At 35.7% G+C, this 15,107-nt stretch overlaps 2 protein-coding genes across 5 annotated transcripts; both read left to right on the top strand.

The window, feature by feature from the left end:
• Positions 1-231: 231 nt before the first annotated feature.
• Positions 232-2,176, top strand: LOC132190786 (transcription termination factor MTEF18, mitochondrial). The gene has a single exon (XM_059605831.1). It carries the CDS (start codon positions 280-282, stop codon positions 1,963-1,965), a length of 1,686 nt encoding a protein of 561 aa, XP_059461814.1. The 5' UTR covers positions 232-279; the 3' UTR covers positions 1,966-2,176.
• A 5,838-nt stretch (positions 2,177-8,014) lies between these two features.
• On the top strand, positions 8,015-11,599 carry LOC132189676 (uncharacterized). 4 transcript variants are annotated; one of them, XR_009441052.1, is made up of 5 exons: positions 8,015-9,077; positions 9,205-9,276; positions 9,746-9,847; positions 11,145-11,212; positions 11,327-11,599. XR_009441052.1 is itself a non-coding variant. In XM_059604442.1 (3 exons), exons 1-3 carry the CDS (start codon positions 8,151-8,153, stop codon positions 9,749-9,751), a joined length of 1,005 nt encoding a protein of 334 aa, XP_059460425.1. In that variant the 5' UTR covers positions 8,015-8,150; the 3' UTR covers positions 9,752-10,090. The 4 variants fall into 4 exon arrangements, 1 of the variants encoding a protein (XP_059460425.1); XR_009441055.1 differs by lacking the exon at positions 11,145-11,212; XR_009441053.1 differs by lacking the exon at positions 11,327-11,599 and having other exon boundaries at positions 11,145-11,288.
• The last annotated feature ends 3,508 nt before the right edge of the window (positions 11,600-15,107 follow it).

Genomic DNA, 15,107 nt, shown 5'->3' with positions numbered 1-15,107 from the left:
AGGGTAATTTAGTATTTTTAGGCATTTTTCGTTAGAAGTTAACGGCAAAAATTAACGGAGGAGTAAATTGATTAAAATTGAAAGTTCAGAGGTATAAATTGAAAGTTTCTAAATTTTGGAGAAGTGTTCTTAAAATGCACTGTACTTCGGGGTTTTAAAAATAATATTTTTTTTTTTTTTTTTTTTGGGTTGATAGGGCACATTCGCAATTCACCAAATCAATCTCACGCACTCTCTGCCTGGAACTCTGACAACTAAAACCTCCCAACACCATCGAGCATGCCAGTCCCCAAATCCCTCTTCACCATCTTCTCCCACCACTTCTCTACCACCACAAATCTCCCAAAGCTCCCAAGCCTCTCCAAAATCCCCTCCAAGTACAGGCCCCAAGCCATCCAACAAGCCCAGAAGGCCCTCACAGAGTACCTCCACACCACCAGGTCCTTTCCATTCGCCTACGCCGAGCACATTGCCGGGAACTCCCTCTTTTCCGTCTCCAACCTCATTGCCAAACTCGATTTCTCGCCCTCAGATTTCTCAAAGAGCTTCAGCAGGCTCCTCAGGTACCATCCCATCAATGAATTTAAGTTTTTCTTTGAAAGCATTGGCATTAGTTATAGTGAGGTTAATGGGCTTTTGCCTGCGAACAAGTTCTTTTTCTCGGAAGACGGGACTGTTTTGAGCGCGGCTTGTGCGCTTTCGGAATTTGGGTTTCCGTGGAATAGGTTGGGGAAGTTGTATAAGGAGGAAGTTTCGATATTTAGTAAGAGTTCTGGGGAGTTGACGGCTAGGCTTTGCAGGTTTAAGGAATATGGTTTGAATAATGTTTCAGTGATCGGCATTTGTCTAGCTTTTCCGCATGTGTTGAGTGGGGATGGTGAATTGGGTGGTGAAATTGACGCCTTGTTTGATGATTTGAAAAGGGTTTTTGTAGATTTTGATTTGGCAAGTTGTGTTGAGGGAAATGTGGATGCTTGGTACGAGGTTTGTAGGAAAATTCGATTCTTTTACGATTTGGGTTGTGAGAAGGGTACGGCAGGGGGTCTGATGGGTAGGAGCAAATATGTTTTCCTTGAATACCCAGAAGAGGTTTTGGTCCAAAAAGTGGAATACTTTTGTAGATTTGGTGCAAGGAATGAGGATATTGGTCTGTTGCTTCTACGGAACCCTGAAATTTTGAATCTTGATATTGAAACACCAGTGATTTCAGTTATGGGATTCTTGAAACATTTTGGATTGAGCACAGAAGAGCTAATGTCCATTAGACAAAAGTATCCTCATGTGTTGGGAAGAAATAAAATGGCTAATTTGCCTCATGTGATGAAGGCTTTGAATCTACATGAATGGTTCTTCCATAAGATGAAGAGTGGAAATCATCAATTGTTAGCTAATTATGTACTAAGTGATCCTGATGAAGACTTGGATACAGAATTTAGAGATGGCTTGGAGAAGATCCAATCTTCAAGATGCCCTGTTCATACCATGAAAAAGTTGGATTTCTTGCATGGAATTGGGTATGGGGAAAATGCCTTGACCATAAAGGTCCTTGATCACTTGCATGGCACTAGTATTAAGTTGCAGGAGCGATTTGATTGCCTCCTCCATCTAGGGATTGAGTTCTCGAACCTCTGTATGATGATTAGGGTAACACCAAAGGTCATAAACCAAAAACCTGAAACTATTGAGCAGAAAGTGAATTTTCTCTGCCAGGAAATGGGAATCTCTCTACAGTATCTAGATGTTTTTCCTGCATTTTTGTGTTTTGACTTAGAGAACCGGATCAAACCTAGGTACAGATTCCACGTATGGCTTGCAGAAAAGGGTTTGTGCACAAGAAGCTACTCCATTGCAAGCATTATAGCAACCAGTGAAAAGCAATATGTAGCTCGCCTCTCTGTAATTCATCCAGACGCTCCAAAAAAGTGGTCTGAGCATTTCTCACCCAAAAAACCATTGGGGTCATAATTGAGTTTATACTGCATCTTAGCAGGCTTCCTTCTTCTCCTATGGTCTAGGAATTTTGAACAAGATTTTAGAAAATTAGTGGAGTCTTGTGACAAAGTAAACATTCTTGGATTGATCCATGAGGAAGGATTTGTAAATTAATATCTAATCCCCAGGTAACAAACATTACTAATTTTCTTTGGTTGCAGTGCTCAACTAATTTGCTGGTATTCATTATTAGTGTCATCTTAATGATTGCCATAAGAGCAGCCCCTGAATGGGCCAAATATCTCATATTTGTAAATTTTTTTTGTATGCTTTGCATCTCTGTATGTTTATCATGAAAAAATTGGAAAGAGATATAGTGCCATCATGGAAAGATGAACTAGTTTAAGTTGTCATTTTACTATTACAATATTATTATCTTGAGTATTTTTGCTTTTGCTGATCAAGTGGGTGAACATTTATGTCCATTTGTCTCTTCAGTGGCAATTTGATCTGCATATCTGAATTAAAACTGCAAACCGTCTATATGAGATGAGAAAAAACTCGTTTTACACCATTATGGAAAGAAAGAAAAAAAAACTTCTCATTTTGAATCATGTAATAATATTATCCGATCAGGAAAAAAAATTCTGCTTAAATTTTGTATATACGATTATCATGGCTCACATTTTGTGAAGATAAATACAATTTTGTATTCCCTCCTCCTTCCTTTTTGAAAATCAGTCATTGGATACGTTGGGTTCACATCCAACTCTATAGATCCAACGGCCGATTTTCAAAAAGAGAGAATGAGAGAATACTAAATAGCAAGTCTTGAGAGTGGATCATCTTCAAGCTAGTTGTAAAATCTTCTCCCTTATTAGTAGGTGAAGTGTAGGCCAAGTAATTAAAGTAGCATTTATTTATTTTGGATGAAAAAGATTACAACACTGTAGCATTTAAGCTAGATCACCAGCAAAACAACAATACAACCAATCAACAACAATAGAATCAAAACCTATCAAACAACCCCAAACCACATCTTACAGCATTTTATCAGCTCTGGGACTTTTACCATGTCTTATAACATTCCTCTGCCACCATGAATGATAAACTGCAACAACATAATTTGCAAATATTAGCCATAAAGTTCATGTTTCTCCATTCCCTTGTACCAAGACTCCCGATTTCTGACCACACAACAGGAGTGGCAAAAACCAAGTTTTGCTTCATAAGAATAACTTAAAAGTTATTGATAAATGCTTGTTTATTGATAGCTTTATCGCGTTAAGATTTATGAAGAAGAAAGAACGATGTTCAAAATTTTGCAGTGAATGAAAATAAATAATCCATAATAAACATTCTTTTGACGTTCTAAAATATATAAAACATTAGAGTCTTCTCTGCCGGTATAAAATAAGATCGATAAGCATTTTAAGAAACAAGTTATAACATGGTTTCCTTCTTTGCATTTAGGCAAATTAATTTGATGACCAACAAATAGAAAGAGAGAATAGTTGATAAATCTTACCAGACCTTATACAAGGGATTCTTTGTATAGACGACATCTCAGTGCTTCTTGGGTGGATTTTTAATGCATTCTAAGTAGCAGGATATAAATTTGCTCGTTTCAGACGGACTGCAATTGTACATAGCATCGACGACATTCCATAAGCATGTTGAAACTTAGTTCAGTACGAGCAGGTACTGTGACATGTTGATACTGACATCTCACAAAACCTAAATCAAGACAAAATTTAAATGAAGATCTTTGTTCTAATTTTGGATATTTTTTTGCACAATATCTAATTTCTTTTGCAAAGCATGTATGTATTGTTCTTTGAAATTTATCAAGTTCAAAGGAGTGAGGATACATGATGCGTAGTTGAGACAGAGAAATAGAAGGAGGAGCAAGATTATTTGTTTGAACTTTATTAAGTTCTGAGAAATGAGGAAGCTGGATGGGAGATGAAGAGGGAGGGAAAGACATATGAGCATGGTTGTTAGCTTGCGCTTTTAGGAGAATGAGGATAAGCAACTCCATTATCATTACCATAAGCTTTCTAATACATTTGCAAGCCATAAATTTTTTTCTGCTTTATAAACTTTTTTATTTTGATATACAACTAAAACGGTCATTAAGGCTTAACCCTTATATACTCTATGGAATTTATTTATTATTAAAGTAATTTGATTGAAATAATATTGATTAGTAGTTGCGACTTTTGGAATTATGGTTAGTTTTTTTGTTTTTTTTTTAAAATTTTTTTAAATTTTTTTTTTAAGGTAAGTGACTTTTTGGGTTAAGTAATAGCTTTGTGCTAGGATTGAAAGGTTTTGAAATAATTTTTAAGTTAACCTATGGTTTTTGGCAAAACTTGTGTGCAAGTAAGAACATAGTTTTTTTATTTTTTTTATTTTTTCTAATTGGTAAGAACGTAGTTATTTTCAAATGGACAAGTGAAGATCACCTCATGATATATTACATTAAGCACCCAGACAAAAGGTTAAAAGAAATTGACTTGAAAAACATAATAAATATGCATACTATTCATTTATGAATATGAGATGCTAAATGACATTCCGATGTTCTCATTGTGTCCTCACAAAATTGATATGACTTTTAAAATTATCATTAAATTTGTTATAAATTACCATTAAATTTTTGATCCAATGCTAATTTTAAAAGCCACTTCAATTTTGAGAAGACTCTCTCACTCTCTGCGCGCGTGCACACACACACATATATATGGGGAAAATGCACTTTAGCCCTCAAAAGTTTCATCTTATTTGCAATTTTGACTCAAATGTTTAAAAATTAGCAATGTATTATTACAATTATTGGTGTAAATGAGCCGAGCCTGAACAAACTTCTCTTGTTCGGGCTTGACCTGTTTAAATTTTACTCGTGCTCGAGCTCAAGGACGAGCCAAAAAATTGAGCTCGAGCTCGAGCTCATAATAAGCCAAGCCAACTCGCAAGCTGGCTCATATATTTATTTATTTTATATATAAATTTAAACTTCAAGTATTCTTAAACGGCCCAAGAAGCCAACTTGCATATGGACATTTGTTTAGCCTAGCTAGCTAAGTATGGAGTCTGAGTCAATATAGCAAGACACTTGGTTTCGAAAAGAGCGGATACGCATCATTTTATAGATAAGTAAACTTAGGGATTGGTGTTTTCTTAGTAATGTGTGACAAGTTAACATGTTGTATTCAGACTGTAGTAGGACAACACCCCCTACAAATTTTTTTTTTCAACGTCTCTCTCTCAATCTCCCTCACCTGTCACTGCCCATCTTCCACCCCAACTCTCATTTCCCACTCTCACTCTCGCTCACCAGACAGGTAGTGATCCAAAGTATTTGGGTTTGTTTGATTCTTCAATAGTTTCTGTTTGATTATTCTTCTTTTTGTTTGAGTCTGTTCTAATTGAATCTGGGTCTCTTTAATTATTGCTCTCTCTCTGTGATCACGACTAAGTGGAGAAAGCTTGTTTTTGTTTGGGTGAAGAAGACGAGCAACAAAGAATCAGAGATAGAAAGATGGGGAGAGAGAAAATAATGTTAAAAAAATTTATATACATTTGTTATATATATTAATTAAAATAAGTTATATAGTATATTTGTTATTATTGAGTAATATTAACTATATATTGCTAGTTACTTAATAAAAAAATATACAAGTCGAGCCTAATAAGCGAGTCGAGTCCTATACAAGCGCGCTCACAAGCCTAACCGAGTCGAGCTGAACTTGCTTCATTTAATAATCGAGTCAAGCACGTGCGAGTCGAACTTATACAAGCTAATCCCAAGTTTGCTTGCGAACACCCCTAATAACAAAGTATAAAAAATTTGCAATGTAACCTATACTTACCCATTCTATTTAATTTGACTGAAAATTTTGCACGATCATTTTTTTGTCTATACTTTCTAAAATTGCCCCATATTTTTGGACGGAATTTCAACAATACACCTATATATATATATTGGCCATTTGGGGTGGCCCAAACCACCCCCAAGCCCATTAAGGGTGGCTTGGCTACTCCCAAATGGCCACCGCCACCTTCAAATAGCCAAAGGAGGTGGCTAAGCCACCCATAAATGGCTGAATTGGGGGTTGCGAGCCAACCCTACGGTTCATGGGGTGGTTCGGCCACCTCCTAGGGCTCAAATGGGGGTGGCCGAAACCACCCCCAAACCCTTTGCCACCCTTAATGGGGGTGGCCGAAGGGGGTGGTTTCGGCTACCCCCATTTGGCTCCTTGGGCTAGTTTATGAAGAACATATTAGGAAAGTGTTACAAGGAGTATATGTTCCCTTTGATATCCAGGCATGGGCTAGTTTATGAAGAACAATGTCCAGACATGGTTGGAGAAGTCCGAACATGAGCTATACTGGAGATCACATGTTTCCAAATACATTCGGACATGCTTTTTACATATGTAGACGTGCCATGTAGAATAGACATAATTTCTTCTTTAAAAGATAACTTCCATTCATTCTTTTATATATTTCTAAATCATAAATTTGGGAGCATCCAAGAGGAGTTCATAAACATCTTTGGGTACCATGGGTGGCCTACTCTTGCATTTCAACAAGTTCATAAGGGCAAATGGTTTTGGTGCAAGCCAGAACAAGATTGATCTCCATCAGTTACAGCTGGGAAATACCCACAATTTCTTTCAGCAAAATTTTGTTTTACACAACCTTATGAGCATGGAGTCAGCTTAATTCAATGGAAATGGAAGCAATGGTGGGTATGTAATCCTTAAGGGTAGGGTTATTGGTAATGATCATGGTAACCAACATCAAGGAAATATTAATGGTTTTGGGGAAAGTGGTGAGGTGATGAAAATGTGTTTGCCTTAACAGATCCTTATCATGCAACTAATATGACACGAAAAATTCACAAAAGCCTCTTGCACTTTCACGTGTTTTGAAATTACTTTCAGAATTTTAAAAACTTTTAATTGAGGGTATCGAACTTTAAATTTTTTTGCAATGTCATCTATTTGTTAGGATTTTTCATTAAATCTCGTTAAAATTCTCAAAATGTCTCTATTTTTTGCAATATCCTTTTTTTTTTTGGCGGGGGGGTGGCGGCCTTTTTTTTTTTTTTTTTAAGAAAATAGTTTTAGTTCTCTATATTATTTATATATATTTTTTCTATCAATAGTGACACTTGTCATTTTATTGACACTTACGTGGCACCTAAGTCTTAACGGAATTAGTCAAACGTTTTAACATAATTTACTCTAGGGATTAACTTATTTTTTAGATATATCTTGAAGACTTTTAAATTCATTTTGATACGACATAGATCAATTTAAAATTTAAGCCAATTACAAATATCAAATTTTCATTTATCCCCAAAACATAGAAATGCCAAAAGGAGTCTTAATAGTGTTACTATTCAAATCAAACCCTATTTCTTGATGAAAAAATAAAAATACTTGTAAGGGTAGAATATCTCAATGAACAAACAATTATGAGCGAGAATTTAAAAACAACCACACGAGACTAATTTTTCATAGATAATGATGGAGATATTATAATTTTTTATTATTTTTCTTTTGTTGGTGGTGTGGTAAGTGCCACGAGCCTACGTGGACTCACAAATCAATTTATATGATTTTTTTTATAAAAAAAAACAAATATATATTAATGGATATTTTTTTTAATTGCTTCTTACTTTTTTGGGTTGAAAAAGAGAGAAATGCTATGCTTGCAAACAAATTTTACAGAAAAACTTTTACAAACAGATATAGTATAACATGATTTGATATAAAATAAGTTTAAATTTTGAAAAACCTAATCACGCACATCAGTTTGTAAAATTTTTTCTGAAAAAGAAGATAAATGTTAAACTTATAAACAAATTTTACTGAAAAATTTTTACAAACAGATATGGGATAACAAGATTTGATATAAGATAAGTTCAAATTTTGAAAAACCTAATTACGTTATTACATGTCACTTTATAAATTTTTTTTTTTGTAAAATTTATTTGTAAACTTAGTAATTTTAGAAAAAGAATGAGATATATGACAAATAGAAAAGCTGAAAAGGGCATTATAGGTAAAAAGAGAAAAGAAGAACAATCCACTGTTTCTCTAAATTCATTCCATAATCAAAACTTTTCTTTGGTTGATGATTCCTTGAGCTTTTCTTGGTTTTCAATAGTCTCTCATTGTGCTTACGCAGACGGAAACCGAAACATGGTGTTTCACGCAGTATCCGAAACAACCGAGACGCCACCGGCGCCGGCGCAACCGCCGGCCATGGCCTCCTCCGCCTTCGCTCCGAAGCCCCAGAATCTCCATGGCTTTGCTTTCTCCGACTTCAAGTGGCCAGTCAACCACTCTACCACCAAGCAACACCACCACCGGTTCCGAAACAGGCTCGCCCACTCGGAGCCCCGACCGAATTGTTCTCCCGTGGTCAATGAAGATGATCGTCATCATCGCCGGGTGGGCCGGAAACTCGCCAAGTCGGCTCGGTCTGCTGACTATGAGCCTCGGCTCGGTTCTCCGCTGAAGAACGATTACCACCAGGTCAGTAAGCTCGGCGGTTCGACTCGGAAGGATTTTGGGTCAGAGAATCGGAATGATCCTTTGTGTGACGGTTTTAAGAAACCGGGTTTTCCTGAGCCTCCGAAGGAAAACTCGGAGAAGAAGTCAACGAACCCTGGCCGTGAGATCGAGAAATCGACGGCATCCGATGTGAAATCGAAGATATTCATTCGTATCCGAACCAAAAGCAAGTCCGAAGCTGATGCTGGCGACGATGGAGCCGCAGAAGCACCGGATCAAACCTCAGCTGCGGCCGTGCCGGAATCCGATGAACCGGCGCCAAAGAAGTGGAATCTCCGGCCAAGAAAACCGGCGCCGAAGCGTCCCAACGCAGACGGAGGAGCACCGGAAGCTGCTGGAGCGCCGGCGCAGGATACCAAAACCCAGCCTCTGGGTCACGCCGAACCGTCTCGGGCCCGAAACGGAACGGACGCGAAAGTTTCGGAGAAGAGACCGAAACTTTCGATTTCGCTTTCGAAGGAAGAGATCGAAGAGGATATCTTCGTGCTCACGGGCTCCAAGCCCGCCAGAAGGCCCAAGAAGCGAGCTAGGAACGTTCAGAACCAGCTCGATGTAATAAATTTACAAGCCCAAGATTTTGGTTTTTATTTTTTTATAATTAATATTTTTTGTTTTTTCTATTCATAATTATTTTGTAATTCTAATAATTGATTTTTTTTTTTTTTGTTTGGTTTTGCAGAATGTTTTTCCGGGATTGTGGTTGGGTTCTATTACGGTGGAGACATACAAGGTCACTGATGCTCCTCGGCAGGTTTAAACCGTTGACTCCCTCTTTCTTTCTGTTTTGACCTTTTCTATTCGTTTTCTCATTGAAACAAAATGTGAATTAGTTTAATGTAAAACGGTCAAATTATATTTCTTTGGTTACAAGCAATGGAATAGAAAAATGGGAATTTCTTAAATTTTATTACTGATTTTTTTTTAGTGACAAAACTGCGTGCTTTTGGATTCTATTTGTTTGTGACATGAATTAGTTTAATGTTTGATAAAAGTGTTGAAAGCAATAGAATAGAAAAAAGAGTAATGCTAGTGAAAATTACCATAGATGGTAAAAACAGCAATGGTGATTTTCGCTGCCACATGTAGAAAGTAGGCACTTGAAAGTACATGTTACGAAAAAGAAGGAATTTTGTTAGATTTTATGAGTGAATTTCTTCGTCTTAGAAGCCAACCGACCGCTTGTTTTTTAATTCTATTTGTTTTGTTTTTGGTGCTTGCAGGGTTAAATAAGACTCGTGCTAATTTATGGTTCTTTGACTGTTTGTTGGAACGTTGAAAGCTTTGTGACTGCGACTGAGGACCCCTTTTGACATCAATGGAAGGTATAACAAACCATACACACCCACAAACCGTAAAACTTTGAAGATGAATGGATGAGATTGTGTCTTGTTTTAGGTCTCTTGCAAGGAGCTCAAGTGTTGGAAAGAGTAGCCACAGATGTACATATGGGTTAAAATGATCTAGCTTTGAATAAATTTAATGTTTATATTGTCTATTGCTTGGAATGAGGATGATTTTATAGTGCTTCTTTAAATGATAGTTTACAAGAGCTTCTTGTTTAACCTTTTTATTTATTTATTTATTTTTTCTTTTCTTTTCTTTTTGTATTTGCATTTATTTGAGCAGGGCAGATTTGTTTGGTGGCTATTAATCAATTTGATGGAATTTTCATGCTTTCATGAATTAAGTTCAATGAATTAGGCAGTTTTGTTGTGCTTTTCTTTCCTTTTATAAGAATTTATGGACGAATTAGATTGGAGAGAGACATCCAAAGTTGACCCGAAACAAGTTGTTGTTAGGAGAGAGATAGAATTAAATTATTGTAGAGGGGCAGTTTCAATTGGTTGTCTTCATATTTTTAAATAAGGGAGTTGATAAGGCAGGGTATTGGAGAACTGTTTTGGTTTGTCGTTATAATAGACGTGTGGGAGAGTGGCGGAAAATGATTTACGTAGATGAGAAGTGAAAATCTTTTTTGCCTCGTGAAGGTTATATTTTTTGGTAAACGGTAAACATTTTCAGATTGACTAATATTTTCAAGGTGAACTTCTCGCCTATAACCTCTAACAACGCTACTCATGACTGAGCCCGTTGGGCTCTGAATGAATCTGTTCTTGGTGCCGACCTCGGTGGATGCAGTTGTTGTAGCATAAGCTCCAAGCTTGTTTATAGCTGGTTGTTTTTTCTATTGTAGCATAAGCTCCAAGCTTGTTTATAGCTGGTTGTTTTTTCTATTCTTTTGTTCTTGCTTTATTTTCTTTGTTGTTGGTGAATCTTTTTGCAAAAAGAGTTGTCTGAAATCTAGTGAAAATTTCTTTGAAAAAGGATGGTACTTTGCTCTTTTATAATGCATACATATTGTTTTAGCTTTAGATTAGAATTTGAGTTCTCATATTATTCTTGATTGTCTGCTTTTGCTACAACAAGATTTCAAGATTTGAGAATTGTGTTAAAGTATTGATTAAATGATTAAGTTTATTCTTTTTTATTAGCTTAAATTTTTGGGATAAGTGATAATTTAACTTGGTATTAGAGTTAAAAATCCTGAATTTGAACCCTAATTCGATAGTATATATCCAATTTCAATTAAATATTTGACAATTTTATTTACAACTGAAGTTTCAGCTGGAATCTACGTACCTAGCTATGAGGAAGCAATTTGACACAATGATCAAGATTAATTTTCCGTATGTTTGAGGCAAATAATTATCATGTGTTTAATATTCAATTTACACTGCATAGGTTGAAAGGCAGCTTTTACTAGAGGAAAATCTGAACTTGATTCTTGATTCACTATACAGAAAAGCAGAGGAGCAGCTGCCACACAAGAGTGGAGCTATTCTCAGCTCAAATGGTGTTGAGTGGTGATGCTAGTTAATATGAAATGTTGGCCATTTTCAACTTATAAGACAGTTGAGAGCTGGTGCAAAATGGTACTTCTCTCTCCACTGGCTGCATTCTGGAAATCAGAAGTGGAAGTGAATGGCAAAAATAGAGTAATGCTAAAAACTACTTTTATCCTACCATTATTTTACTTGGATGACGTGGTAGTGGTAATTAACTATTTTATATATATACACACGTCATCCCAATTGAATGATAGTCGTATAACAATTTACTAAATAATATTAATATTTGTTCAATAATAATTGATCCAAAAACTGCTGAGCACCGTCACACCAACCCACTATAATAGGGGTGTAGCATTTCTTACTCTACTAATAATGAATTGCTGCTTGACATGTAAGGGTTGACAAGAAACTTAAAAGTGAAGGTAATTACTAAACTGTGCCTTTTTTTTTTTTGCACCTGGTTAGATATGTTGGGTCCCTATACTCCCGGGATTTGGATCCTCATATTTTTTAGAATATGAGATTCTCATATTTTAAAATCTTAGCCATTCATTTCATCTAACGGTTTGAACAAATGTAGAAGTTTGTGTTATTGAGACAAGTAGATTTTACATATTAAAAAATAAAATTAATTATCTTAGTGAAACACAAACTTCTGCATTTATTTAGATCGTGAGATGAAATAGATGATTCAAATTTTAGAATATGAGAATCTCATATTTAAAAAAATATGAGGGGATCTCAATCCCTAATTCCTAGTTGCAGTTTTATGGATATAGCCAATAGGAAACTCATCCATAAAGATAAAAGATATTTCCATTTATTATAGATATTATTTAGCAACGGTTTATCTTGTCAGAAATTCTATTGTTATATTCTTGGTGAAAACATAATAGTTTTCTCCTTTATTGGTAGGGGTGTCAAAAATTACCGGGAAACCGGGCCGAGGCAGACACAAGCCGGGACCCGATTCGATTAATTTTAATTAAAAACGGATACCCACGGTTCGATTCGGTTTTTTGTACCGTTTTTCACCAGGAATACGAAACCGAGGTTTATATATTTTTTAATATATATATATATACGGGAATACGAGAAACGGGTTTATATATTTTTTAATATATATAATGCTATTAGAAAACTGATTTTTTTAGGATTTTTGGGCTTTTTTAGGTTTATTTTTCAATTATTTAAAACAATCACAACAAAACCTTTTTAATCTAGACAAAAAGACTAAAAGATTTTTTTTAAAAAAAAATGAGCCAACTTATGAAAAAAAAAAAAAGGGTTTATTTTAGGCCCAACACTTAAAATAAGCCCAAAAACCAATTGTCTTTAAAACCCGGTTACTGGACCGAGTAAAACCGGAACCGACTGGTAACCGGGACCCCAGTTAACCGCGGTCCCGGTTACCGAGGTACCCCAGTTCCTCTTTCCCAACCCGGTCCGGTTTCCTCTTTCCCAAAACTGAGAACCGGGGTATTCCGGTTCCGGTTCCAGTTTTGGCCAAAAACCAGAAAACCGGACCGGGTTGACACCCCTATTTGTTGGTAATACATAATCTAGCAAGATTTGAATTAAACAAATGGTAGTAAAAAGGAATACTAGGCCATTTATGATTTTTGTTGGACTAATGCCCAAAGAGGAAACGCATGCACCCGAAGATTACACCACGCTAAATTCAAATTTTCTACTCTAATTCATAATCAAAATTTTTATTGGGTTTTGGGTTTAAAATATTTTAAATTTATTTCTTTCTCTCCTGTTCAACTTTCATTTATAGCGATTGTGTTCTTTCTCCTAATTTGCCTAAAAAAAAAAAAGGAAAAAGAAAAGGCCACTAAAGCCAGCCTAGGCCCAGTTTAGTAAAATAACCCAATATGGATGCGTTTTAACTTTTCAGGTATCTATAAGCCAAGGATCTTCCATTCTCTCTTCCATTCGGGTCAAGAGTGAGAATGATCCTCCCTTGTAATCTTTTTCAGCATTTAATTAGAAAAAGAAAGAAAAAAGAAAGAAGGTATCTATAAGCCCAATTGTAAAAGCATGTCTAAAAGAATAGTCAAATCTTCAATAATAGTCAAATTTGATTATTATGGGTATTTTTTATCCTCCCGTAGAATAAGCAACTTAATTTTATTTATTTATTTATTTATTTATTTTTTTATCTATTGTGAATAATAAATAGGTTAATTAGTCTATTCACTATTCACACTATAAACTTCGTTTATTATTTTTTCTCACTTTTTTTTTTTAATCTCTCTCTCCTCTTTCTTTTACACTCTCTCCCACAAAAAATGATATTTAAAGAAAATAAAGAGTAGAATAAAGAATTTGTTGGAGTGTGTATTATGAAAAAATGAGTAGTTAAACTAAAAATTTATACTTTTTCAACAATTATTTTGTCAACTTTTGCTGGAGATGCTCTAATGCAATTGCAGTGATCGTTACAGTTGCTAGCACTTCCCTTTTTGAGAAGCTTGTCGTTCATGGTCACCATTTGATCATTGTTCGGAGAATTGAAGTAGAAGAAACGAACAGTTGTGATGTTTTCGTTGAGGAGAACTCTCCTTAAATCAATGGTTGCCGATGGTCAGGGGCGGAACCATGGCTACTAATATGTTTTCTCCAATTTTTTTTTAAAAATGTCCTTAAATTTTTTTTAAAATTAGAATTTTAACCCCCAATTATTTTTTTTTATTTTTTTAGTTTTATCCCCAAAACTCTAAATGCTAGTTCTGCCCCTGTTGATGATGTTTAGGTTGAGGATGTGGGGACGAAATCAAGGCTTATCAACGAATCAAGAAGATCTTTGGGCGATATCCGGGAAGAAGCTAGAGAGGTTAACCACAACAATTCTAGGCGGTTATGTGGTTAATTATAATTATCAGTGGTTAGGCAATTAGTAGTTAATAACTACCACATTTGTACACCCCAGTTGACAAACTTTTTTGTGCTGATATTATAATTGAAGAACAACTTCGATTAGGATTTGCTCTATGAGTAATGCTTGAGACTATCACTTTTTCCGGAATTCATTCAGAAAAAGTGAGGTGGAATGGCTAAAAGGTAATTTTGCATTTAACATTTACTCTTTTATATTACTCTTTTGCCATCCAATAAAAGTAATTTTGAAGTCCGGAAAAAGTGATGGTCTCAACCTTTACTAGTCTTTGCTTGAGTCCTTGTTAAGGTTGCATTGAATCAGATTTTCACAAAGAGGTTGAAATCACTGGGGTTTATGGTGAACCAGTAAAAGTAAGTAAGGGTTCAGTACCCTTGGCAGCTTATAAAATGTAAGAAATGTAAGTCATTTGGTCATGCATCTTATGCATGACGTACTAGAGTTGAAAAATTAACAAGTTCAGAAGGAGGTTTACAAGAAGGAACCTAGCTATAACATTGAAGAAGCTAGGTGGGATGAATGAAGCAAAAGATAATAGTGGTGAAGTGCAGAGGCAGTGGACTGAAGTCAGATCTTCAGGGAAAACTCACTCAACAAAAACTGCTCCAACTCTTTTTTAGATGTTGGCTCACTGCTAAAAAAAACCAAGTTTAGTAACGCTTGAAATAGAGGCCTTTTAATAAAACGTTTTCATATGGGGATGTTGTACTTTGCGAACAACCCCACTAAAAAGTAGGAACGCTTGTAGAGTAACACGCCCTCTAGCGTTCCTTGCACTAGGGCTGATGGCTGAATGGCTGATGGGAATGATTTTGAAGAGGGTCA

The sequence above is a fragment of the Corylus avellana genome, chromosome ca1 (genome assembly GCF_901000735.1).
Source record: "Corylus avellana chromosome ca1, CavTom2PMs-1.0".
Taxonomy (NCBI): domain Eukaryota; kingdom Viridiplantae; phylum Streptophyta; class Magnoliopsida; order Fagales; family Betulaceae; genus Corylus; species Corylus avellana.
This window is presented reverse-complemented; position numbering and strand designations above follow the sequence as displayed.